The sequence below is a fragment of the Chelonoidis abingdonii genome, chromosome 4 (assembly GCF_003597395.2).
Source record: "Chelonoidis abingdonii isolate Lonesome George chromosome 4, CheloAbing_2.0, whole genome shotgun sequence".
In the NCBI taxonomy this organism is placed as follows: domain Eukaryota; kingdom Metazoa; phylum Chordata; order Testudines; family Testudinidae; genus Chelonoidis; species Chelonoidis abingdonii.
Genome location: NC_133772.1, coordinates 34,426,421 through 34,454,106, shown reverse-complemented (window position 1 = coordinate 34,454,106; position 27,686 = coordinate 34,426,421). Strand labels below are relative to the sequence as shown.

Here is a 27,686-nt window from a genome sequence, read left to right as displayed (position 1 = left end):
TGTGGATTCCACCTGGTCCCTATGCAGCTTGCCTGTGTGCAGCAATGGTCCCCCACCCCTCACGGCACAGTGGCGTGGACGCGTTAGCCTGACTGGGACAAGGACCATGGTAGCTCTCCCTATAAACTTGCGCAAGCACATTGCCCACGCTCTGGCAGAAAACTTTTGTAGAGATTACAGAGGCCGATTACTGCGACGTGATAGACAAATCAATGGGCTATTCCACATCTAGGCATGCATGCATGCACTCAGGCAACCATAACCCTCCCGCCCTCTCACAAAACATTTTAAAAGCTGCTTACCAGGATCACGCTCCTCTGCTTCTTCTTCACCAACAAGTTCCAGCTGCTGCGACTGGCTAGCCTCTCCTGGCTTGAGAAGAGCTCCTGGCTGCATGCTTCCTGGGACGCTGGGGTACCTTCCACCACCCCAGTACCCTCTCTGGTTCCTCCACAGCCTCCCCCACCTCCTCTCCCGCTCTGAACTGTCCATCGTGGTTCTCGGATTTGCAGTGGGGTCACCCCAAGTATTGCTATCCAGCTCGTTGTAAAAACGGCAGGTCGTGGGGGCAGCACCTGAGCACCGGTTTCTCTCACGGGCCTTTGCAACAGGGACTCCGCAGCTCCTTTACTTTAACCCTGCACTGCAGCGCGTTCCCGTTCATGGCCCTTTGCAGCACGTTTCTTTGATATCTGCCCATAGATATCATAATTTCTACGGCTGGAGCGCAGCTGTAAACTGCACAGCCTCCTCACCCCAAATACTGATGAGGTCCTGCAAGCTCGTCATTGCTCCATGCTGGGGCTCGTTTGGGGCGTGGAGGCATGGTCAGTGATTGATTGATTGATTGCACCTCCACACCTGGCTGAGCAAACAGGAAGGAGATTTTTAAAATTCCCGGGGCATTTAAAGGGCAGGTCACCTGAGCCCAGGGCAGTGGAGTGTGAAACGATGAGCAGAGTGGCCAAAAAGGTATGCTGGGATACCTCCTAATACCCTGGAGGCCAATAACAGCGCTGGTGGTGTCCACACCTGATGAGCAGCGCTGCATTACCAGCGCTGGAATCGCTACACCCCAAGCAGACCAGGTGTACAGCCAGCGCTGCAGCCAAGGAGTTGCAGCACTGGTTGGGCTTTCCAAGTGTGTACACAGAGTGAGTTGCAGCGCTGTAACCCCATCACCAGCGCTGCAACTCTCCAGTATAGCCAAGCCCTTAGACAAAACTGAGAGAGATGGTTACTTATTAGAAGCAAAGCATGGGCCATTTCCAAAGTGAGATTGCTCTCTCTCTCTCTTTCTCTTTCTGAACCTGCATGTGCTGCCAAGCATGGCTGTCTAAAAAATATCCTCACAGCTAGAACTGGACTCTTGGCCCAATTTCAATGCTGATTGGTCGGGAGAGGGGGCTGGTGGGCAAGGCCACTTGTCAGAACAGCTGTGACGAGTGCAATTCACATGGTGATCGCTCTGTCTGGATTTCGTTTCTTGTGCAGGTTGGAAGCCTGTCATCTCAAAGACACTTGTGGTAGGGATCTTGCTGCTGTTCTCAGAACCAAACAGAGCCTGACAGAGCTGGAGATGTGTCGTAATTATGATCTGAGAGAGACTGCGGTGCAACAGCTATGTGAGGGACTGAGACATCCAAACTGCAAATTACAGAGATTGATGTAAGTAACATTTGGCCACCTCTGTGCATTTACTGATGTCCTTTGTTTAAAGCACTCACTTATGGCAGTGGCTAGTGTCTGATCCCTTTACTATGTCTCCAGGACTTGTGTCAGTGGCTCACACCATGCATCAGCCTGCCTTGTTTGGGGATTGTAAGTTAAGCTGAGCCCACACCAGACAGCTGGCCCCACAGTCCCAATTTTGGAGGGATAAATAGTTTTTCTTTTCTTTTAAATAACCCTTAATAAAATGCATTTATTAAAAAGCTCACTCTTACCTTTTAGCGAACACCCATTTTATAGCTATTTAAATGAGTATTGACACCCTGACAATTTAATTTAAAACAATTAAGAGAAAAAGAGGGCTTGGCCCTCTGGCTGTTCTGACCCCCATCCCCCCATTTCAGCTTCAGCTCCAGCTGCAGTGACTCGTGCCTTTGACGTTCGAGCTGCTCTCAGCAAAGAGACACCACCAGTGTGAAGACAGACCCTTTGAAGTGCAGCCCAGTGGGAATGGGGATGTGTGTGTTTATGGTTACAAATGAGGCAGGCCAGAACGAGTGCCCATGTTAGACTTGCAAGAGACCATGGATTCATGGGTTACTAGGCTCTCAAAGTGCTCCTTCCAGTATTGTTTAATGGCTGCATTCTACTTGAGGAGAGTGGAGCCATTCTGAGAATGTAAGGGGGTTGGGCCTATGGAGCTTGGCCCATATATAGTTTTTGTTGCTTCAAAGAAGCGTCTCATGTCATCCTGGTCTACAAAACTCTGGATCTCAGAGGTCTTCTCTTGATGCCAGGTAGCCTCCTTTGGACTTTGGCTTAAAGCAGGTGATAGGCCTCATGTTTTCGTTTGTTAGAAGAAGCATTTGCCAGTTACGAAATGCAGTTATTTTCTGTTGAATTAATGCTAGGATTTCCTCGTTGTTTTCATCAAACCAGTTTTGGTGCCGATGAGTGGAATATCCTATGGTTTCAGCACATGCATTGTGAATGGTGTTTTTAAGTTGATCTCAGTGCTCTTGAATGTCAGCAATGTTGTCTGGCATGTTAGAGAGTTTCTCAAACAGATATTTCTGGAACGTATCGCAGCTGGCTTGGTCTTCAAGTGCTTTGATGTTGTACTGCTTTCGCTAAGTCTTTGGGTGTTTGCGATGTGGTGGAGCGAGCTGCAGGTACATGACAGATCTTACTAATCAATGGTCTGTCCAACAGTGATTGGTACCTATCATAGCTTGTGTTATATGAACGTCGGTATAGTCTCAGGTTCTGACTATAATATAGTCAAGGAGGCGCCAGTGTTTGGAACAAGAATGTTTTCAGGTGGTCTTAAATTTGTTACTCTGCCTAAAGATGGTATTTGTGATGAGCAGGTCATGTGCCATGCATTTGCTAAGGAGGGTTTACATTTACCTCCCCTTCTTTGCCTATTGTGCCGCTCCAGAGTTGGGAATCCCATCCAACTCTGGCATTGAAATCTCCCAGGAGGATGAGTTTGTCTGACTTAAGTGTGGCGGTGAGGACTGCATCGAGGGAGCTATAAAACTACTCTTTGTCTTCCTCATCACTGAGTGTTGGGGCATAATACGCTGATGACTCTGGCTTATTAGTTGTTGCTAAGCTTGAGCTGAAGAGTCAAGAGATGCTCGTTGATCTCCACAGGAAGCTCCAAAAGCTGACGGGCGATCTTATTTTTTGATGGCAAAGCCAATCCCGTGAATGTCTCTCTCTTCAGTTGGCTTTCCTTTCCAAAAGAAGGTGCAGCCACCTCCATCCTCTTTTAATTGACCCTCATTGGCCCAGGGGGTCTCACTAAGAGCTGCAATGTCAGTGCTGAGTCTTGCCAGTTCTCTGGCAATTATGGCAGTTCTTCTTTCTGGGCATTCACTGTGCTGAGAGACCACAAGGGTGCGGACATTCCAGGTGGCGAAATTCATTGTCATATCTCTTGTTTCAGCCGCAGAGTTGAGTGATCCCACTGGATCTGACAATCCAGTCAGAAGAGTGTGAGACAGCCTATGTTTGGGGCACCTTTTCTAGCTCCCTTCCCACTTGGAGTGAGCGGGGGGATCCTGAAAAGGCCTGCATAGTCACAGCCACTGCTGCCGAAATGCACTTCTGTCTCAACCAAGCACAAAACAGCCATCACACGGCTGCCGCCAGCATGCAGATTTGTGACTAAAGACTCTGAGATCACTGCTCCTGTCTTCACCACCACTCGTCCATCGCCGCAGGACTTTGTGGAGGTGTGAACCCATTGGCAGAGGCCTGTGTGTGAAATCTTTTAATGTGGGGAAACCAGTGCACAGGCAGTAACCACACAAAACTTGACAGGAGGAAAACTATGACACCTTTGGGGTCTTTTGAAGTTTGGACCACTGTTAGGAGCCGTGCCTCAGACTTGCTTGCCAAGGGGACCCTATCAGGAGTGTAAAAGCTCTGGACGATATAGCTCTGCGGGTCTTTAGCCCACGCAAATCTCTCCACCACTACAAGGTTGCAGTCCATCAGAGAGGTTATATGGGAATACTTCCCCGCTTGCAAGCCCTGAATCTGTGAATAAACCAAAGCAAACTTTTATTAAAGGAGGGGGGAACACACAGCAACAATGACTCAAAACTATGCAAATCATTAACCCCCACCCCTAGTATTGGAGGCAGTAGTCCTTTCCCTCAATTCCCTACTTTTGGGAGAGCTTGCCAACATAACCCATAGGCTGGGGGTTAGGGCAGGGAGGAGAGAGACCTGGATTCTAGTGTCTGCTCCAGAGTGGGGCTTCAAACTAGGGTCTCCCACAGACCCAGGTGAGTGCCCTACCCACTGGTCTAAAGGCTGTAAGGAAGCCTCTAGTTCCCCCTTCAGCTTGGTGAATCTAGCCCTGAAAAAAAAAGTTGGCCAAAACTGTTCAGCAAATCTGTGCCAAATTCATGAATAGTTTTGGGTCGCCCCAAAACTGTATCTTTTGGTGAATAGACTATTCACCCCAAAAACTTCAGCCAGCTCTAGTTATTATCCCATTTCACTGATGAGGGAAGTTGAGGCTCAGAGATCTTAACTGAGTGTCCCAAGAAGTCCCAATAATACATTCCGTGATCTAGGCCCAGGCTTCCTTCATGTGTAGCAACTTAACCTCCACGGCTAAACCCTTTATTAACTAGAAACTCCCACAGTAACATGCTCCATTCAACTGTGCTTTCATTGTGGAGCCAGCACAACAACATGCGGTTTATCTGGGGGATCACTTACTTGGTCCCTAAAATCATGTGTCCCAGCTATGTAACGTATTTATTAACTGTGAGTCCCTTCATTTTACAACCTCTGTAAACACTCCCTCCAGCATGTGTAAGTGGGTCTGATACAGGGAGAGGAGGAAGGTTTTTTCTCGCACACCCAGAAGTGGAAGCAGGGAACCCAGCTGTGCTAAACAGATGGGCTGGGAGTATGGTGGGATCAAGGGTTCTATCATCAGCCATATGCATAGCTGGGAGTCTGACTGGGAGAGAACTAATGTAACTCATCTTTCAGCTGGGAAGGAGTTTGGCTCTCACAGGCATGGCTGATAGTTCTAGACACTGGGGAATGGTTTGGGGAAGGCAGGGGAGCTTTTACAGAAGCTTTAGATTTCATTTGCATAAGCAGAAAGGAACCAGAATACCAGCGCTGGGAAAGGGTTTGCACTGTTCCTCCGTGCCTGGTGTTAGTATCCTCCAGATCATTACACCCCTCCTCCCCCCTGCACACACACACACTCTGCTTCCTTCCCTTCAGCTCATCTGAACATTCCCTTGCCTAACACGGGGTGACTAACAGAGCCGGGGTAAATGGACAGGAATCCACACAGGGGCCTTTGGTGCCGACATCCTGCAGCTTCCTGCTAGAGCCCTGTGACTGATCTCTTCTAAATGAACCATCCCTTCCACACAGATGCTGATATCAGTGAGAGAATTGCTACAAATAGAGAGGAAACAAGTGATTATCTTCTTTGTTGTTTTCTATCTCCTACAGTCTGAACAGCTGCAAGCTCACTGACGCTTGTTGTGGGGCTCTCTCTTCGGTTCTCAGCACCAGCCAGACCCTGACAGAGCTTGTCTTGGGGCGTAATGAAGTGGGAGATCCAGGAGTGCAGCTGCTGTGTGAGGGACTGAAACATCCCAACTGCAGACTGCAGATATTAAAGTAAGTAGCAGCTGGCTCCCTTTAGTCTGTGCCTCTGAACATTGCGCTACTGTGATTTCAATGCTTTCTACTAGGTTCACAGCCCTGCTGTGAATGCTCCTCCATTCAAATCCTTTACGACCATCACAAGAACTAACTCTGGGACAAAGCCTAGCAACTAGACAAAGAAACATGGGAGAAAAAAGGTGGGGTGGGGAGGGAAGGAAGCAGGAAAGAACAAGAGAAGCTTTCACAATTATTTAAATTTTGGCTGTGTAGATTTCAGGAGCGAGTTATTTTCCCTAGTCTCTTCTTTGGGGCTTGACATATAGCTAACATGGCTGCCATGTCCCTCCCCTTAGAATTTCAGTGTCCCCAGAACTGGAGCACTGGAATCCTCTTCTCCTGCGTAGGCTGGACAGAACCCGCCCTCCACCCCCAGTTCTCCAGAACGAGCTGTAAAAATAAATGAACAAATAAAATAAATATCACTGTGCTTCCCCCAGGAAGGACCTGACCTCCGATCTTCAGGGCAAACCTGCAGCACCAACATGGCTGAGATCTCAGGCCCTTCCAAGAATCTGTTACTGGAGGCAGCAGGGGAAGCATGTGGGGCAGAACCTTGGTCCTAGCACTGAGAGATACAATCCTGCTGTTATCATGGAGACATTCCTCACATGAAGGAAATTACTAGTCAATGACCTGGGTTCAAACTGTTGCCTTGGGGCATGGGGGGTGGAGGCAGAAAGGAAATGGCCTGTTCTATTACTCCCATCCCCTATCATTCATTGCACACAGGTGAAAAGCATTTTCTCCAAGTGTGATCCACAGAGGAGTGCAAATAACAGAATGTGGATCCTGGCAGACACAGAGGATATTACAATAGGCCAATTAGGAAAGCCCCAGGCTCTGTGCGGCTCTGCTGCCCTCAGTCAGTCCCTCACACTCTGAATTTCTTTGACTAGTTTAGATGTCTCTAGACCTATTTTCACCTGCTCCCCAATTGTGTAAGGGAGTCTGAGCTGATCTCTCCAAACCAAGTAGCCAGAAGACAATGTAAGGTCAGGTAAGGGGGAGGGATAGTTTACATCTTTCTACACGCCCCTTTCCCGCCCCCCCATTAGTTGCTTGCCTTCATCAAGTCCTCTGATCTGGTCCCTGGGTTACAGAAGGCCTGATTCAGTTTGACTCCCTTATGCTCAGTTGGATTCACTGAGCCACATTCAGAATTGAATTGGAGAGGGGGAGGGTCACATGTGAGTAGGTGTGTGGGAGGGAGTGTAAAGGGAGTCTGAGCTGGTGGGACAGCCATGCTGAGGGGAATGGAGGAAGGGAGAAGTTACAGCGCATAGGAGCGAACTCCTATTCAGAACTTTAGAAAATGCTCTGACCTCATCAGCATCCAAAATCATGACCCAGCTATGTCTACATCTGACACCTCCCTGCAGTTTTTCCCCCAAGGCCACATGGTGAGGCCAGGGAGGATGCTGCATGAGTACTAGTGCCTCCCCAGGAGTGCATCCTCCATGTGCAGTTCTGAGCCCAGAGTGCTGTGGGAGAGGGGTGGACCTCACCAGGCGCCATTTAACTTCCTCCCACACAGTTCTTCTGCAGCTGCTCCCACCGGCTTGAGTCTCAGCGTATGTCTACGCTGCATGCACACACAGAAACCTGGGTACTTTTCTTGGGTTAGCTACCCTGCATTAGTGAACTCAGGTTAAAACAGCAGTGAAGACATGGCTGCTAACTCATTTTAGCAGCTCAAGTTAAAGGCCAGGCTGCCCTGTACACTTCAAGATGCTAACCTAAATTAAAAGCAGAGTTGCTGTGTTTTCACTTCTGTTTTAACCTGGTGCAGCTAACCTGAGTTAAAACATGCTTTTTTTTTTTTTTTTTGGCTATGTAAACATACCCTGCAATAGCTGTGAGACACATGCTTGCCAGTGGGTTTAATCTCCCTCTAGTGCCTGATCCACATAGAGGATAGCAGCCTACTACTGTTACCATTTAGTCAGTAGGCTCAAGTGATAGCGCTCTGTGGGGAGTTCTAAAGGTGAGAACACTGCTGATGGCCCAGCTTGGCTGTCAATTGTGATTCCATGTAATGGATTTACTCTGTTCAGGATTTTTTTTTATTTTATTAGGAAATTACATTAAAGCTGTTAATGGACTGTTACTGTTGCTAAGTCAAACATTTAAAGGAGGAAATCTCAGACTTAAGGTTGCCCCTGAAAAAAGAATTTGACACCCCGCTTCCCCCTCCCCTTCTCCCAGGCACGTGCATTATGATGCGGTCTGTAATGATATGCTTTCATGCTATGAGGCAGAGGTCCTGCGGAAGGAAGTCAGTGGACTGAGCTCTGTGAATGAATCAGGGTTGTGTAGTAAATGAGGCCATTGTCTGTAGGACCACTGCCTCATGTGTTGCAGAAGTCAGAAGGTGGGTAGAGAATGAGGCTGAGTATTACAGGAAGAGAAAGAAGGATTACGGCAACTGAATGCTGCCCTGGACTCTGCTCTCTGCCTCTGCCATGGAGTGTCTGTGTGGTGCTGGGCAAATCACCTAAATCAAAATGTTTATAGTTAGTCACTTTCTGGGTGCCAAACTGAGACCCTGGGGCCTGATTTGCAGAAATGCTGAGGACTTATGACTGCAACTGAGGAGCTGTGCTTCGAACACGTAATGTGCTTTTAAAATGTTAAGGACTCTGGAAGAGCAGGGTCTAGGGGGTCTCGTGTACCCAGAACTAGTGGACATATTTTAGCTTAATCTCTCTGTACCTCAGCTCCCGGCCCAGAAAGTGAGGATGATAATACCACCTATTGTCCTGGAGTGTTGTGAAGATAAATAATCCTTTAGGGTTTGTGAAGCACTCGGATATTATGGTGAGAGCACCCGAGAGAGGCCTAGGAAAAATTACTATTTCTGTATTTGATATTGAATTAAGGTCTGGGACCACAAAGTGAATGATGCAGGTAAAAAGAAATTTTGCATGGCTGCTCCTTTAGAGTTCACCATCTGCCCTGTCTGCTGGATCAGGCAAGGAGCTATAGAAAAAATAGTATCAGGTCATGTAACTATAGATTATCATAATACATACAAACAAGGGGGCTGAATTTTGGTCGCAAGGGAAACCTAAGTTTAGCATTCCCTATATTTTTGAGTGCTTGACTTTGCCGCCTCAGAGTTCTTATAACATAGTTTCTGTTGTTCTTGATGTAACTATATATTTTAAAGCTTTCTATAGATGTCTTTATTATTTAAACTAAAATCAATATTTGTCTTTGAACTAAAATCACTTTAGAGATGCACACTGGTATCAAGGAGGGGAAATGCAAAAAATGGGGCAGAAACAAGTAGTTCTGCTTTCTGTAAATGTCTGTCTCCTGCAGTTTGTCTCTCTGTCAGCTCACAGCAGCTTGTTGTGGGGATCTCGCCTCTGCTCTCAGCACCAACCAGACCCTGACAGAGCTAAATATAGGGGGCCACTCATTGGGGGCTTCAGGAGTGCAGCTGCTGTGTGAGGGGCTGAAACATCCAAACTGCAAACTGCAGAAACTAGGGTAAGTAAAGTGTGTGCCTGTTAACAGTGCAATGCTGTGAGTTACTCTTTATACCAGGATGACAACATTCTACAGGGCAATCTCTTCTTAACCCTGGCAACCCTTGGAGGAGGGGAGTGCTATTCATGGTGGGTGGTCTGAAGCGTCATGAAGGTCTGATCATATTTAATGGATCAAGCAGCCTCTGAGGTGGTCCTTAGGTTTTATGCCCTTTTCAGGGATTGTTGGAGGGGGCTGCCCTCTTCTCTTCCTATTTGACACTTGCCAGTAGGCATCAGGTTTCTGCGGCTCCAGTTTCTCTGGTACTTCTGTCCACGCCCAGTAGCTGGTGACGTGTGTAATAAAGGGTTTGTGAGTCCTTTCTCATCAGAGGATATTTAAGTTTCGTTAATTTCAAAGATCATTTTCTATATTGACCCACAATGTTAATGAAAATTCCCTTAGTTAAGCAGTTCTGTTAATATTCCAAAGCTACATACACGTCAGGTGCTTAGCCCTGTCAATATTTTTTTCTCGGTCTGTAGTATTTGTATTAGTATTTCCGAGTGGTTTCATCACATTATTTCAGAGTGCAACAACCAGTCAAAAGAAAAACAAGCATCTTTTACAAAACCTCTGAATCGAATTGACATGTTTTGTATATTCTCTATATCTGACACATTTTATTTCGTAGCTGTTGGGGCTTACAGTGGAATAAAAGACAAAAAATAAAAGGAATAAAACAGATTATCCACATGTAGAGGGGGACTGTATCTGATTCATAAGGCAGACAAAAGTGCAGTTTGTAACTTGGGGTGAAAATGCATTTTGGATTCTTAGTTTTTCAGGAAGTTTGACTTATGGAATCTTCAGTTCAAGTAGATCAAGCAGTGGCTCTAACCAGTTTACATTTACAGTGTCCAGTCTTATCTCTGATCTACTTCACTATGATTTGATTGTGTCCCGTGAGTTAATATGTCAGACTTTATATGCTCTTTCCTGTAAACATGTTTAAACCTTGGGTGGACCTCTTTAGCTACACCGAAGAAGCAATTTCATTCATGTGTAAATTTATAAAATGTTTTCTATGTTCCTCAGTTGACTTACCTTTGTCAATTTCTTTAAGCTAATATATCTGTAAACTTAGGCAAAGTGAAGGAAATTTTTGTAAACATTCCCATTTTATCCCTGGGAGAGTTCAGAGTCTAGTTTCAACTTATCTGGCTTTCTATAGACAACCTATCTGACATCTTGAAAATGTAATATCGGCCTTCTATTGTCCTGGTTTCTAGGTGGAGTTAGAATTGGAATAGGCACTCTTTTGGGGTAAACTGAGGTAGCTGTCAGCAAGTTTTTCTGTGTTAGGATGGGGAAAGCATTGATCAACTCTTGGTTTGGAAATGAGATGTGATCATAGTGGTTAATAATTCCTAATATATTCCAGGCATATTTAGTGCCCATGTACATAATCCGTGAACCACACCTTTCCCTCCAGCTTGTTCTAGAAGATGGGAGTATCCAGTAATTAGGGCCAGTGCAACCATTTAGGCGACCTAGGTGATTGCCTAGGGCGGTAGGATTTGGGGGGCGGCATTTTCTTTGGCAGCGACCGCAGCAGCCAGATCTTTAGGCAGAGGGAGCTGAGGCAGGGGGGCGTGGGGAGGGCTGCTTGCAGCAAGTAAGCTGATTGGCGCCGCAAGCCTGGGAGACGGGAGAAGTGAAGCAGTGACGGCGTGCTCAGGGAGGAGGCGGAACGGGTGAGCTGACAGCAGTGAATGGAGTAAAAATAAGCATTGTTTCCTCATGGTCTATATTTGGTTCCTGCAGATTGTGGAGTTACGACATCCTAGCCGATCTTAATGCGGGAGATTCAAGAGCGATGGTACTATGTGGTGGCCTGAGGTTTGTAAGCTGTGATCTTCGGAACTTCTTGTAAGTTACTACTGGGTCCCTTTAATTTGTTTGTGTTTATTCAGGGACATGATTAAGGACTTTTTACTTGAATCACAGAGTTTCTTTCCATGCCCCCTTATCACAAGAACTGGCTGTTATTTTTTCCCCACTGCTTTGGTGATAGGCTGCAGTTTGCTATTTGAAAAGCTGAATAACATAGTGGCGTTCAGTACATACTAAAGGCAGCATTTTGTCCTATTAGAACGGCACGTTATTTTATTCAGTAGGAAAGACTGAAAAGAGAAGTCTGGGATTCTTTCACAATTTAATTAATGGAATCCTCCAGTACTCAGATAATTTACAACCATTACCACGATTTATCCCGGGACAAAGACTGACAGACAAACAAAAGAGGCAGAGAAAAGAAGAGTGAAAGGACACAAAGAAAAGTACTAAAGTACCATTCATAATCCGCACAAAAACCCAGCCAAATGTTTTAAATGTACAGATAGTAGTGAGGCCTGGCTTCCACCTAAAACTTGGGCTGATCTACCTACATTGCTCAGGGGTGAGAAAAAATCACATCCCTGAGAGACATAGTTAAGCAAACCTAAGTCCCAGTATAGAATTCTTCCATTGACCTAGCTACCAGCCACGGCAGCTCCAGGCATCAGTGCTCCAAGCCCTGCTCCACTCAAGTACCTAGCTCCCTGCAGCCAGGCCCTTCTCGCTCTACAAGCAGAGGGAGACTGCTGAGCTCCTGGCTCCCAGCCTCTTTATAGGGCCAGCTGGGCTCTGACTGGAGCATGGCCCAGCTGCAGCTGCTTCCCCCAATCAACCCAGCTCTTTCCTTCCACAGCCCCCGCCCTCTACAGAGCTGGTTCTAACCCTTCCCAGGCAGGAGTGGGTGACCACCCTGCTACGTTCCCCTTAGCCCAGGTCTACACTACCCACCGGATTGGTGGGTAGCAATTGATCTATCAGGGGTTGATTTATCACGTGTAGTCTAGACGCAATAAATCAATCCCTGAGCACTCTCCCATCAACTCCTATACTCCAGCGCTGCGCGAGGTGCAAGAGGAGTCGACGGGGAAGTGGCAGCAGTTGACTCAACTCCGTGAAGACACCACAGTAAATCGATCTAAGTATGTCGACTTCAGCTATGCTATTCTCGTAGCTTATGTTGCATATCTTAGATCAATCAATCTCCCCCCCCACCCCCAAGTGTAGACCAGGCCTTAGACTTGCTTCCCATGGGATTTTACTTACCAACTCCCTGAGTTTGCTAAAGTCTGCCTTCTTGAAATCCGTTGTCTTTATTGTGCTGTTCTCTCTCCTACCATTCCTTAGAATCATGAACTCTACCATTTCATGATCACTTTCACCCAAGTTGCCTTCCACTTTCAAATTCTCAACCAGTTCCTCCCCTATTTGTCAAAATCAACTCTAGAACAGCCTCTCCCCTACTTGCTTTCTCCACATTCTGAAATAAAAAATTGTCTCCAATACAGTCCAAGAACTTGGATAATCTGTGCCCTGCTGTGCTATTTTCCTAACAGATGTCTGGGTAGTTGAAGTCCTCTGTCACCACCGAGTCCTGTGCTTTGAATGATTTTATTAGTCGTTTAAAAAAAGCCTCATCCACCTCTTTTTCCTGGTCTGGTGGTCTGTACTAGACCCCTACCATGACATCACCCTTGTTTTTTATCCCTTTTATATTTATCCAGACACTTTCAACAAGTCTGTCTCTTATTTCTATCTCAACCTCAGTCCAAGTATATGCATTTTTAATATATAAAGCAACACCTCCTCCCTTTTCTTCCTGCCTGTCCCTCCTGAGCAAGCTGTATCCTTCTATACCAATATTCCAGTCATGCATATTATCCTCACCATGTCATAGTTGTGTTTATTTACTAGCATTTCGAGTTTTTCCTGCTTATTCCCCATACTTCTTGCATTAGTATACAGACATCTAAGATACTGATTTGATCCCCCCTGCCCCAGTTCTACTTATCTCTCCCTTATTTCTGCTATAACAGCCCTTGCTCCCCCCCGATTCTATCCCTTTCTTAATGATGCCTAAAATTCTGTTTGGTTTTTTGACTGCCGCTGCACATTGAGTGGATGTTTTCAGAGAACTATCCACAGTGACTGCAAGATCTCTTTTTTAAGCGTTGACAGCTAATTTATATGCCATCATTTTATATGTATAGTTGGGATTATGTTTTCCAATGTGCATTACTTTGCATTATCAAATTTGATTTTCATCTGCATTTTGGTTGCCAGACCGTAGTTTTGAGAGATCTTTTGTAGCTCTTCACAGTCTGCCTGGGACTTAACTATCTTGAGTAGTTTTGTATTATCCTGCGATTTGCCACCTCACTGCTTACCTCCTTTTTCCTGATCATATATGCATATGTTAAATAGGACTGGTCCCAGTACAAAACCCCTGTCTGGGACACCACTGATATGCCTCTCTCCATTCTGAAAACTGATAATTTATTCCTACTCTTTTTCCCTATCTTTTAACCAGTTACCAAATCCATGAGAGGACCTTCCCTCTTATCCCCTGACAGCTTACTTTGCTTAAATGCCTTTGCTGAGGGACCTTGTCAAAGTCTTTCTGAAATCTAAGTACACTATATCCACTGATCCCCCCTGTCCATATGCTTGTTGACCCTTCAAAGATATCTAGTAGATTGAAGAGGCATAATTTCCCTTTACAAGAACCATGTTAACTCTTCCCTAACAAATTATGTTCATCTGCGTGTCTGACAATTTGTTCTTTACTATAGTTTCAACCAGTTTACCCGGTACTGAAGTCAGGCTTACCTGCTATACTTGCCAAGATTCCCTCTGGAGCCCTTTAAAAAATTGGAGTCCACATTAGCTATCCTTCAGTCATCTGTACAGAAGCTGATTTAAAATATAGGCTACAGACTATGGTTAGTAGTTCTGCAATTTCACATTTGAGTTTTCCTTCAGAACGCTTGGGTGAATTGCCATCTGGTCCTGGTGACTGTTTACTGTTTTAGGGTTTTATCATTGTTCCAAAACCTCCCTCTAGATGACAACTTCAGTCTGGCAGGCCTTATATTTGTCACCTACGAGAATGGCTCAGGTCTGGATACTCGCTCACATCCTCACTGTGAAGACCGATGCAAAGAATTCATTTAGTTGTCTCTGCAATGTGCTCTATCATTCTTGATGTTCTTTAGCATCTCGATTCAGTCCAAGTCCACTGAATTGTTTAGCAGGCTTACCTGCTTCTTGATGTACTTAAAATTTTGCTATTACTTTTTGAATCTTTTGCTAGCTGTTCTTCTAATTCATTTTGGCTTCCTAGTTATATTTTTACATTCATTGCCATGAGTTTATGTTCCTTTCTATTTTCCTCTAGGATTTAACTTCTACGTACCTTTTTAAAGGATGCCTTTTGGCCTCTCACTTCCGTCTAGTGGCTTTGCTGTGTATTAGCACGTAGCTTTATTGTTCTCTTGTTAATTTTTTAATTGGGCTACATTAAGTTGAACCTCTATTGGTGCTGTTAAAGAAAGTTTCCACTGCTGTCTGCAGGATTGTTACTTTATGTTGCTGTACCTTTTAATTCTGTTTCATAACTTTCTTCCATTTTTTCTAGTCCCCTTTCTGAATTAAATGCACAGCTGTTTTGGTGCTGTGGTGTTTTCCACACGACAAGGATGTAAACTTTATTATATTATGTGCACTATTATGAAGCGGATCCAGCTATATTTCACCTCTTAGTGAGTCCTCAGTGCAAAGATACCAAACCATTTCTGGAATGGAAGGTTCCAACTGTGGGATCACTTTCACTTCTTGCTTCCAGATTGGGATTATCTGAACGGGGCTTCCCGTGACTTTCATCCGACGATTCACTCAACAGAAGAAGGCTGTGCGACTGGGGGACTAGAAGGTAACTCACATACTACGTCAGGCGAACTTTCGAGGGCAGGAACGTTTAGGCTTGCTTAAGTCTCATATTAGCTCTCTGTGGTCCCTTAGGCTCCTCCAGCTGGCCACCCTTCTGCACCACAATGCACAGATACCACCTGCCCATAGAGCAGGTACTACATACATGCTGCGCAGTTGGGTGCAATAAACTGTTCTGTTGCCGGCTTCTGCCTGCATTACTTTTTTTACTCCTGAAGCTCATTCCTTTTGCGTGTTTTGTTTTTATCAGTTGGTGTGTTTATAGCTAAAGTTAAAGAATGTTAAGTGTTAATCTACTCTCCCCCACTTGCCCTGGAAACTCCCATTGCAAAATCCGCTTGCCAACTCCTTTCACTAGCACCACTGCGCTCTGAGCAAGAAGCGAGCTTTTTAAAGCTCTTGGTCTTCTGAGTACCGCCCCTTGGTTAGGGTTGGTGATCTAAAGGGCTAGGGTCAAAGCCATTATAAGAAGTTCTCAAGCCTTGCCTGGCAGGCTGCTAGGCTCACACACACCACTGTTCAGCCACATCCCCCCAACAAACAGAACACAGTATATTTCAGTTCAAGCGGGAAGCACACCACAAACACACACACTACAGAACAACAAACTTACCCAGGGGTCACATAATTGCTCCTCCTCACCTGTAGAACTCCCTTGCAAAACTCCTCTGGTCGCTTAGGAACGGGCTTTTTAAAGTTGAAAGGTTTCGTGATATCTAACCTAAATCTCCCCTGCTGCAGATTAAGCCCATTACTTCTTATCCTACTTCAGTGACTATGCATCATGTCTGCACTGAGAATTAACACTTTCTTTTGTTTTTCCTCACAGAGTGAACTGTTTCGATATAAAGTAAAGAGAACATCCAGAGCTGTATGCTGTGAAAAATAAAACCTGAGCTATGCAGATGTAGGTCAGTATTCAGACCTCAGTGGAGGAGCCAAATATTTAGTTGTGTGGTGTGTGGTGTGTGGTGTGTGTTGTGTGTGTGTGTGTGTGTGTGTGTGTGTATATATATAATTGTCGGAGAAAAACTCAGTTCTCGCTTTTGTTTGGGTGCAGCAAATCAAATACTTATTAATTTCTCCAGCAATTGCAATAGAGGGAGGGAGTGCCTAGGACACTGGGTTGCCCCAGCCCGGATGGGTCTCTAACAGGTAAACAATTACAGCAAGCATTTATACCTTTGTTACAGACAATAACAAAGCAATAATACAGACAACAATGAGCAACAGCTGCATTTGTTTATACATAGGCTATCCTGCTATCTATTTTCCTCACTTCTGGCGCAGGTCACGTATTTGATTATCAGTGCAAGGTCGTGATAACTTCTCACACAGTTCATTCCTCCTCGCCTCACACTATCCTCGCTTCTATAAATCTCACGTCATTAGGGTTACAGCTGGCCTAACTCTTGCTAACAGACTGACATGCATTAAGATCCCCTACAAATCCTTGTCAATTCTTTCGCTTCTTCCACACTATATACACACTCATATACTCACCGCAAATAAATTAATAACTTAGTGCAAGTTGATAACTTCATTGATTAATAACATAGTAAAAGCATCCTGATTGGTTAATGACTTAAATTGGTTAATAATTAAATCATCCAGTGTTTTAATATCATGTGCTACAAAGAGCCACAGGAGACACATCAAAGAGACAGTTGCAGCTCCTGAGCCACAGTCTGAGTATCACTGTGGTAGGTTGATCAGTGGGAGCCATTGCACCAAGGTGTCTCTGGCTTGGCTGCCCTGCCACTCGTTAGGACAGCAGCTGGAGCAGGGGACCCATGCCTCACCCCTAGTGACTCCAGCAGCTTATTTCAGCATCTGGGGTAGAGGGTTAGGTAGAGACTGTCAACGCCAGCCCTCCTGCCTGAGTGGGTGAGACTCAGGAATAGGAGCTGGATTTGCTCCATGCTTGGTCTGACCTTGGAGATAGCAGGACGGGGGCCAGGATCTAGGAGAGGGGGAGATGTGGGATCATGAGATGGAGGAGTCTGGGAACCTCCCATTTCAGTCTCTGTGAGTTCATTAGGGAAACTCAGGAACCATCTTTGGATCCAGAGGGAAATTGTCATTCTGTTCCGATAGCTCAGTCACTGTTTGGGTCTTTACAAAGGGTTTGCAGTTTTGCACGATTCCACAGCTATTAAGTCAGTATTATTTGTATCTATCTGCAACACTTGTTTATCCTGGATGTACATTGCTGTGTCAGCTTTGCAGGAGTCCAATAAAGATCATGAATTAAGAAATATTGTTCCACTTTAAAGTTTGTGTTTCTTGCCATTGTGTGTGCTAATGCACAAGAATCCTCCTATTCTCCAGAACTAGGGGAGTTCTCAGAGGTGTTAGCCTGACATTTTTTCATGGTTTCTGTTTCTTATCCGTGACAGCCAATACTTTCAGCACTTTATGTGGGCAAAATTTAACTTCTTTGGATGCTCCTTGCTTTTTCATAAAGTTCTAAACTAGTTCACATACTGTGACTATGTAGATGAAAATCCATTACCCTCTGAGTGGGCACTTGTGTTCTCAGGGCCGGTGCAAGGATTTTGCGCCCTAGGCGAAACTTCCACCTTGCGCCCCCCCAACCCCCCATGAGCATTGCTTATTAAAAACTTTCAAAAATGAACGCTGCATAATGTGGCATTGTTCATTAGAATTAATACACATTCGGCTTGAAAATTTATTAATTTAATTATTTAGTCTACATATTTAATGAAAATAAATTAATAGCCTGACAGTGTTGACATTGTTATTGTTTTCACTTTGCACAATGTAGCCTGGATCTTAAAATAAATCACATACATTATACACAATACACTGTCACAGAGTAACACGTTATAATTTAGAATTTATGTTTCCACGCTTTAAGTTTAGCAAATTTAGAAACAAGTTCCTCCAAATCAATGCTGTGAGCAATGTCATGTTCTATTGACAAGGTAGATAGCCCAACAAGTCTTTGTTGCAACATTGATGTCCGCAAATGTATGTTTTTATCAACTTGAGCCAAGAAGCTTCACTCACCACTGGCCACCAGAAACTAGGAGAGTCAAGAGGATGCCAAGAGCAATAACGTGTTGGGGACACATAATCTATCAGTTTATTGTGCATATGAAGTTCAATACATCTGCAGGTTTCCAGAAAGCCTTTGACAAGGTCCCTCACCAAAGGCTGTTATGTAAATTAAGCTGTCATGGATAAAAGGAAGGTCCTTTCATGGATTGAGAAACTGGTTAAAAGACACGGAACAAAGGGTAAGAAATGGTAATTATTCATGAATGGAGGGGGTAACTAGTGGTGTTCCCAAGGTCAGTCCTAAGACCAGTCCTATTCAACTTATTCATAAATGATCTGGAGAAAAGGGTAAACAATGAGTGGCAAAGTTTGCAGATGATACTAAACTGCTCAAGATAGTTAAGACCAAAGCAGACTGTGAAGAACTTCAAAAGATCTCACGAAACTAAGTGATTGGGCAACAAAATGGCAAATAAAAATTAATGTGGATAAATGTACAGTAATGCATGTTGGAAAAAAAACCCCAGCTATACATACCAATAGGATGGGGACTAATTTAGCTACAACGCGTCAGAAAAAAGGTCTTGGAGTCATTGTGGATAGTTCTCTGAAGATGTCCATGCAGTGTGCAGGGGCGGTCAAAAAAAGGAAACACGATGTTAGGAATCATTAAAAAGGGAGAGAGAATAAGACTGAGTAATATTATTGCCCTTATATAAATCCATGGTAAGCCACACTCAAATACTATATCAAAAAAGATATACTGGCACTAGAAAAGGTTCGGAAAAGGAAACTAAAATGATTAGAGGTTGGAGAGGGTCCCATATGAGGAAAGATAAAAGAGGCTAGGACTCTCAGCTTGGAAAAGAGGAGACTAAGGGAGGATATGATAAGAGTTATATAAATCATGAGTGAGTGGAGAAAGTGGAATAAGGAAAAGTTATTACTTATTCGCATAATACAAGAACTAGGGGTCACCAAATGAAATTAATAGGCAGCAGGTTAAAACAAATAAAGGAAGTTCTCACACAGCACACAGTCAACTTGTGGATCCTTAACCTGAGGAGGTTGTGAAGGCCAGAACTATAACAGCATTTAAAAGAGAACTGGATAAATCAATGGTGGTTAAGTCATAAATGGCTATCAGCCAGGATGGGTAAGGGAATGGTATCCTAGCCTCTGTTGTTCAGAGGATGGAGATGATGCATGGAGAGAGATAACTTGATCATTGCCTGTTAGTTCTCCCTCTGAGGCAACCTGCATTGACACTGTGTAGACAGGAACTGGGCTAGATGGACCTTTGGTCTGACCCAGTAGCGGCCATTCTTATGTTCTTATCACCACAGCATCGCAGATATCTTCATAACGACACAAATCCCAAGAAGTGTCTTATGAATTACTGAGTCAGTCCTCCATTCTCTGTCTCTGAAGTGAGGCCTATCCACAAAATAGAATGATATGGTGCATACTTGTTCAAAATAGCCTGCGAATCAGTTAACAGATCTCAGAATGATCCAAAAGTAGTTTGCAGCAGGAGCAGATGCTAGACTTTTTCTTACTGATAGGCATTTAGGATAGAAGCTGATAACGCTCGATTCTGTAGTGCGGTCCTTAGGTAATGTAACATTGAAGATATGAACAATCAGTCTCTTTCATTAAATTAAGGCAATGTTGATTGAGATCAAGAAACACACCTTTTTCAGTCATTCTATACTTCCTTCCTTCAGCTCTTTCTATTAAATCTAACTACATTCAATCTACCATTTATAATATTGAATTTTGTGTATTGTATTTATAATTAAGATGGGATCTCTGCATAACGGAGCGGTAGTGGGGAAGGGGGACAACTGGGTTGTGTCATGGGGGTTCGGGTTGGCTGGAGATTGCCAGGGGAGCAGACCAGTTTGGGTGTGGAGGGGGTGGCGGACAGGTAGGGATACAAAGAGCCGCAAGGTAAATGGGTGCTCTCCTCTCCAGTTCTCTGGCATGCAGCAATGGCAATGCAACAGAGGCCATGGAAGTGTGCCAGTCCTCTCCTGCGCCTCTGGCTGGTGTCAGAATTGAATGCTGGGCTGCTCTCACGCTGGCGGGGGTACATGGGGCAGGCGGGACTGTGAGGCAGAAGTGCCGGGGGGTCTCAGATGCCAAACAGGGCGGCTCTAGGCATTTTGCCGCCCAGCAAGGCCAGGCAGGCTGCTTCGGCACGCCGGCGGAGGGTCCACTGTCCAGCCGGCAAGCCACTGAGAGCGTCTAACCACTCCACGGCAAGCGCCGAAGTCACCTGCCTGCCCGCCTGTGGCGACCACAGAGCACCCCTAAGTCACGCGCTTGTACTGCCTGAGCCCCAGACCTGATGCCAAGCGGGTCCGGGAGGGTAGAAAAGCTGGCACAGGAAGTGGGTAAGAGGTTAGCCGCATCTCCACACAAGAGAGCCACAAGCTGCCAGCTGTGGCCTCCTCCCTTCTCTCCCCAGGGAGCAGAGCCTCTGCCCTGGAAAACCTGCAGCCTGCTCTCCGAGGAGCATGCCATGTGCAAGACGACCTGCTTGCACCACACTGATAGCACAGCTCAGCCCCAGCGGGGGGTCTTACACTCCCCCTTCCCCCCCAAGCTGCTCCACTCTCCTTCTGGCTGCTGCTGTGCAATACAAGACAGAGGAGCAAGTACTGTAATAATGTACCTACTGGCACAGCAATCTGCACAATGAGTGATTCACAGTCACAGGACTTCACATGGCAGGAGTCAGAGAGCAATTGGGACTTCCCTGGTTTTCTAAATGGCAGGAGACAGGAGTCGGGGAGCAATTCACTGGGAGCTGGTTCTTATTACCTCCTCCTACCTATAGTCTGCGATCGATGGAACCAAAGGACTTCCCTAGTCACTGGCTTTGTAAATGGCAGGAGAGCAATTAGTTGGGAGCGTAGTTCTCATGTACCTCCTCCCTACAATCTGCAAGCTGCAGCCTGCGTCTATTTTTAGGCACCGACTTTTCAGCGTGCCCCCAGATCTTGGTGCCCTAGGCAGCTGCCTAACTTGCCTAGTGCTTCCACTGGCCCTATTTGTTCTCCTACAATACAGTCTTACACAATGTTTTGGAAATTCTTGAAAATGATGCAGAGGGGTGAGATGCTTTAAGGACAGGCCCAGGATTATTGGAGAAGTTTCAGGGCATAAAACATGAGCCCCACCAGACATGCGGACGTGGATTTTGTTAGGCCATGTCTGCCGCCAGGTGCTTGAAGTGATTAGTAATAAGAATACAGAGAAGGTGCCACACTCACACACGTTGTTTCCAAATGCTTCTCATGACTATTGGGCATGTGAAGTGCATTAGATCTGATGTTAAAAAAGTTTCCACTCTCTGAGGAAACACGCATTTGTTCCCTTCCATACTGAGGGCAACTTAGCTCAGGAACCAAACATTGGATTTTTCAGTGTGTGAGTTTATAGTGATTAGAGCAGGCCATGAAGTAGTTTATCCTGCTAACCTGGGTGGGTTTAGACGGTAATTCCTCTCTTACAGGACTAGGATGGAGCCAAAAGGTTGTTGTGACACAAGGTCCAAATTCTGTCCTCAGTTACATCTGTGCAGCTCCACTGACCTATCAAAGTTACACGTGGACAAGACCCAGGATCTTCCTGCAGTACAGGTTTGTTCCTGCAGAAGCCAAAGGAGCTGCACAGGGGGTAACTCAATGTGGAATTTGACCCTAACACACTCTGGGTGATTCTCCCCTGCACGGTCCCATCTTCAGACAGCTGTGTCTGAGCAAAGCTGGTGAGAAGAGCAAATTAAACCTTACTAGGGAATTTCACCTGCTCTATAGGCCTAACACTGCTGCCATTGGAGTCAACTGCAACACTCTCATTGAGTTCTGTGGAGCTGAAATGGGCTTTCTGGGCCTGATCCAAAGCCCACTGAAACAGGTACCTCTAGAGAAACCTTCAGACCATACCCACTATATCTCCCAACCAAGGGGTTGCTCTGCCTGGTTCACCCCAAAACCCCAGCACCCACATCCCCACTTTCCCTGAGCTCAGAGCTTTCCACTAGTATGGGCTGGACTTTGCCAGTGAAGGCCCCAGAATCTCCAACCCCCTCACCTAAGGTGACTGCCAGGGGACTCCCAACCCCGACCCCCTCTGTGTGGTGCGTGTCTCTGACCCTTCAGTCCACCTATCTACCCTCCCATGTGGCTCTGACCCACTGATCTCATGTATTTTTGACACCTCATGTGCCTCTGCTGCCCCCTCCCCTCCCCATGTGTCTGCACAGCCAGTGCTTTGGGAGGTATGGAGCAGGATGAGGTCAGGGAGCAATCCTGGATTTGCAGGAGGAGCACAGCACCTGCTACCACCTTCAAGGTGTGGTGCACCCGGGGGTGTATACAGTCCCTCTCTATGGGATGGTGCCATAGCCCCACCTCTCCTGCCTTTCTGCCCCCAGTGGGGTGATGTGGAGGAAACAATCTCTGCACTGCCCTGAGCACAGAGACTGCAATTGTGCCTGGCCTTACACAGGCTGTGCACATTGGAGGGGAAGCACCTGGTGCCCCTCCCTGTCTGTGCACCCATGTGAAAGCATTTGAGTTAGTCTACAGTGGGGCAGTCTGACAAGAACGTCAGAGGGACCCTACTGTGCCAGGCAGATGGAACTCAGTATTGACAAGCGCAAAGTAATGCACTTAGGAGGGAAAAATTGGAACCACTTGTGCACATTACTGGGCTCTCAAAACTGGCAATTACTTCCAGAGAAAATATTGGAAGGGGGAGAAAATTATTTATTTGAAAATAGTAACGAAAAATGTTCAGTTTTTGTTTCCTGAGAAGGTGTGTAGTGGGGAGAGGTAAGGATAGTGGGGAGACTCCCATTTATCATGATTTGGATTGATCATTTTTGATTTAAGAGGAAATGGAGTATTTTGAATGATACAAATGAGAGAACATTTTAGTGTTGTTCATGATCATTTTTCATTGAGAGGCTTTGGTGAGAAGATCCAAAGTCAGGGAACCTCGCCAAAACTTTTTTTATAAGAAAGGGGCCTTTTCAGGTCTTTTTTCTTTTTTCAAAGGGATTTTTCCCCCCAAAAACCCCCCAAAATTTTTTTTTTCCCACAACCCCAAGGATTCCTTGTTTTTGGACAATTCTTGGTTCAGTAAAAAAATTAAAACTAAGGGGGTAGGGCAAATTTTAAATAAAAAAATTTTCCCTTTTCTTTTCCTGTAAGGGTTAGTTCTTTTTTACCTGTGAAGGGTTAAGAAGCTATGATAGCTGGGTGGTATCTGACCAAGGACAAATAAGGGGGGGAAGATACATTCGAATCTGTCGGGAAGTTTTTTTGTCTGTGCCTCTGGGAGTCAACAAGAACAGGCGCAGGATACTCCCCTAAGCCATATCTGAAACTAACATTTAGTCTTGGTCAATATTAATAGATGGCAAAGATGTGTTAGATTATTCTTTTTTTTTAGCTTTGGTAATTTTCTGTGTAAGAGCAGGTTTATCCTGTTCTTATAACTTAAAGTATTGCCTTGAGGGGAATCCTCGTGTTTTTGAGACTTTTGTTTTTGTTAAAGTATTAATGTTTGGACCAATTCCCACTCTGAACTTTGGTAGTCAAGATGGCAGGTACCAGCATGATTTCTTCTAAGTTAATACCAGCTTAGAACCTGTAGGCTGCACCACCGGAATTCCAGTGTCTTGGTACATTGTGTCCCCCAAAACCTTTGCGGGGACCAACCGACTTGGATCTTACATGGAAAGATAGAACCTTTCCCACGTTGCCTTTCCAGTTCCTTTGGAGGTTCCTGGGATTCTGTATTTTACCTCCGTTGATAAAACAGGAGAAATTCACTTCCTCTTCTCTCTTCCCATCCCAGGACTCTCTGAGAGAGAAAGTATCCTGGCACAGAGAGAATTAGCCTCTATCACCGCTCTCGCTCTTTCTTCCCCCAATCCTGTGGATCCAGAGCCATTCCTGGGCGTCTCACAGATAAAACAAACATCGGTTCTTAAAAGACTTTTAATTAAAGAGGAAAACAGTAAAATTATCTTTGTAATTTAAATGGAAGATAGGGTACGGGTTTTTAAGTATAGGCACTGGGAATACCTCAGCCAGTATCAGTTACAATTAAATCTTTCAGCAACATACAATCTGAACTCTTCCGCAAATGCACAATTAAACTCTTCCGCCATGCACATTGCAATAAAGAAAACATAGCTACTTCGCTTGTATCTTATCTTGTATTCTATTTTGAAGCTTATGAGAGCTGTTCAGGGAGATTGGAGAGAAACCTGGTTGCTCTGATCTCTGAGCCCAGAGATGAACAACAACAAGTTTTCTAAACAGACACAAATTCCCTCCTCAACATTTAGTATCTGGCTCCTGATTGGCTCTGGTCAGGTGCAGCGAGGCTTACTGAACTTGTTAACCTTTTAGTCAAGAGATATAAGTATTTCTGTTGCTATTAACTTTTCTATCTGTTTATTGCAACTTACATCTGTTTCACGGGTGATTCTTATCTTTTTTTAATTTAATTATTTTTATAGAACAGCATTGATTTTTCATTGTTCTTTAGATCAAAGGGCTTGGGTCTGTGTTCACCTGTACCACTTGGTGAGGATATTATTCTCAAGTCTTCCCCAGGAAAGGAGATGTAGGGGCTTGGGAGAATATGTTTGGGGGAATAGGACTCCAAGTGGTCCTTTCCCTTATTCTTTGTCTAAATCACTTGGTGGTGGCAGCATACTGTTTAAGACAAGGTAGAATTTGTGCCTTGGGAAAGTTTTTAACCTCTGTTGGTAAAAATAAGCCTAGGGGGTCTTTCGTGCAGGTCCCCACATCTGTAACCCAGAGTTTAGAGTGGGGAAGGAACTCTGACAAGCCCCCTGAAGGAATCATGGACATGGAGGGCAGGAGGGGGCCATTGTGATCATCTGGTCTGACCTCCTGTGTAACACAGGCCTAGAACTTCCTCAAAATAATTCCTTCAGCAGATCTAGAGAAACATCCAATCCTTGAGGTGGTGATGTGGGTTGGATCACGGGGGATGCTGCGTGAGAAGCAGGATAATGGGCTCTGTGTTGCAACACAATCTCTAAATGTTGTTTGCTGCACCTTTTGTGAGTGAGGTTAGGAACACAAGCTACTGGGCCAACCTCTGGTCTCAATTGCACCTGTAAATTAGGAGTAACTGAGAGCAAAATGTGAACTATTGATCAGACTGCAGAGTACTGCCAGGGGGTCATTGCCATAGCCATGATCATCAGAAGGGAATCTGTTGTCTATTGTATCTATCTAACCTGCTACTCCAGCAAAGGCAACTGGAGGATTGTAAACTAGAGTTAGAGGGTGGTTAAAGATAGTTTGGCACTACAGGGTTTGGTGTCAGAAGCAGAGTTAACAGACCACCCTAAAAGACAGAAGCTGCAACTTGGTTGTAGGAAAGTTAAGAAAAAAAAAGTTTCAAAATGAAAATGAGCAGGTTAACACTTGGAGTTGCTCGGAACCAGTGAACTGCAACAGAGAAGGGCAATCCTGGAATTCCCTTGGGGTGCAAACAAAAGCAACAGAGACGGTGGGAACAAATTCAGGGTTTGCAGGGTAACAACCACCACTCTTCTCCCAGAGCCAGGATAAAAAGCTAGGTGTAGGATTCTCAACTGTTTTAACATAGGTAGCCCTACTCTTTGCTCAGCGCTAATTATATCCTTTCTGTCTTCTTCTCTGCCTCCTCCTCCTCTGTTTGCTTAATTTGCTGCTCTTTGTACTTTAAAAATAACCTCACAGAGTTAACTGGTTGCTTCACTGCAACACTGACAGACCCTTCTGCCAGACACAGGCAGCTAATGTGATGTGGCTCTGGTGTTCAGCATTTAATCCTTTGGGTACTTCCATATTTTTATAAAGGTTAATATCTTTTTTAAATGAGGACCAAAGAGTGTGGCCATGGTGAGGTACAGAGCGTCACATGTGGGTCCCCCTGAGGTCTATCGGAATAATGAGAAAGGTAGGGGTCTGCTGGGAACCATTGGAGGATAGATGGGGACATTGGAGTGGGGTACACTGAACAATAATCAATTGTATGTCCATAAAAAATATTGATGTATGTCTCTCCCAATGTCCATGGAGGGGCAGAACCAATGGCCTGTTGAAAAATGGGGGTGATTAAGGGTGATGTATATGGGGCATGGGATGTTTTGCTGGGAATGTACACAATACTAGGAGGCACAATTACTCCAGCACATGACCAAGTTGCAAACATCCATACGCTGTCATTGGAACTATGGTGCACGAATGGATCAGTGGAACTCATTGCTGTAAATAATCAAACTGGCACATATTACCTAATTCCATATGAGTAGTCAAGCTGGCTTGGACAATGCCCCATTTCTCTGTGAATAGCCAGTGGACTCATAATGTGGACAAAAATACATGAACACTGCAACTGCCGACAACTGGACACATTCAACATATATTCTCCAGAATGGCATTAAATCTTAAACCTGTCTAAGGAGGAGAAGCAGTGTTTTTGGTGGTGACCTGGATATTGGGCTATATTACAATGATCAGGGCTCTCTGTGTTACTGTGAATCATTATGGCTGTTGGCCTATTATTGAATATACTAATCCTGCAAAGTACACTGCAGCGGTTAAAGGGGGCACATACTCACAAAGCACAACCACTAATTGTAACATATAAGTAATATACCAAGCCCTCCACTGAAGTGTAACAGATAACATGGACCCAACCTTTTCGGGCCCATCACTATAGAAGTCAGACTCACAAACTGGAATATACATGCAGTATATGCATACAAGGGAAGGTGCAGGACACTACACTGCACAGGGGGCAGTGGGGCAAATGGAGCACTGACCCTTCCATTTTGATACATGGCTCTATCAGGAAATGTTCCGCCATATGTCCCATGCTTCTCCCGGGATACCTGGGCAGGTGGAACCCAGAAGAAAAAACAAAAGGGGATGGAATGTTGGTACATAGGCCTCTTTGTTAGCCTGAGAGAGAATTTTGGGTTTGACCTTTTGATACTCTTATATCTTATACTAATGTATGAGAACAGAGACACTGTGTGTTACGTCTGCCCATAGGCAGATGGGGTGAAAAGAGATAAGAGATGGAGTTAAAAGTGTTACAGGGTATGGTGGGAGTTTAAAAGATGAGCATACACTGGAAGGCTGCCTGGCTTCTCTCTCAAGCCAAAGTCAAGCAACCAGTTAGGAAGGGCAAGGAGGAATGGGAGGCAGGCACAAGAAACACTAAAAGCCAAAGAAAAGCCTGGCTTTGGCCAGAACATGATCTCACTCCTTACCCCTCCCATGGGATACAGAAGAGGTGGGATGAAGACCCCAGACTCCTGATCCTCTGAAAGAGAACATGACCATAAGTTGTAAGGAGTGTGATTAGAGGCATGTACTTCAGGTATATTTGGGTCT

General features: G+C 45.1%; 1 protein-coding gene across 3 annotated transcripts in view; it reads left to right on the top strand.

Annotated features, from left to right (window-relative positions):
- LOC116833099 (NACHT, LRR and PYD domains-containing protein 3-like) overlaps positions 1–16,101 on the top strand; it is a 56,792-nt gene extending 40,691 nt beyond the window's left edge. For 2 of the 3 annotated variants that reach the window (XM_075065038.1, XM_075065037.1), the window contains 5 exons: positions 1,495–1,668; positions 5,674–5,844; positions 9,217–9,387; positions 11,194–11,298; positions 16,040–16,101. In XM_075065038.1, coding sequence (XP_074921139.1) covers positions 1,495–1,668; positions 5,674–5,844; positions 9,217–9,387; positions 11,194–11,298; positions 16,040–16,064 — 646 coding nt within the window. In that variant the 3' untranslated portion in view covers positions 16,065–16,101. The remainder of the gene's footprint in view (positions 1–1,494; positions 1,669–5,673; positions 5,845–9,216; positions 9,388–11,193; positions 11,299–16,039) is intronic. The other variant, XM_075065039.1, reaches the window with a different exon arrangement.
- Positions 16,102–27,686: the final 11,585 nt, after the last annotated feature.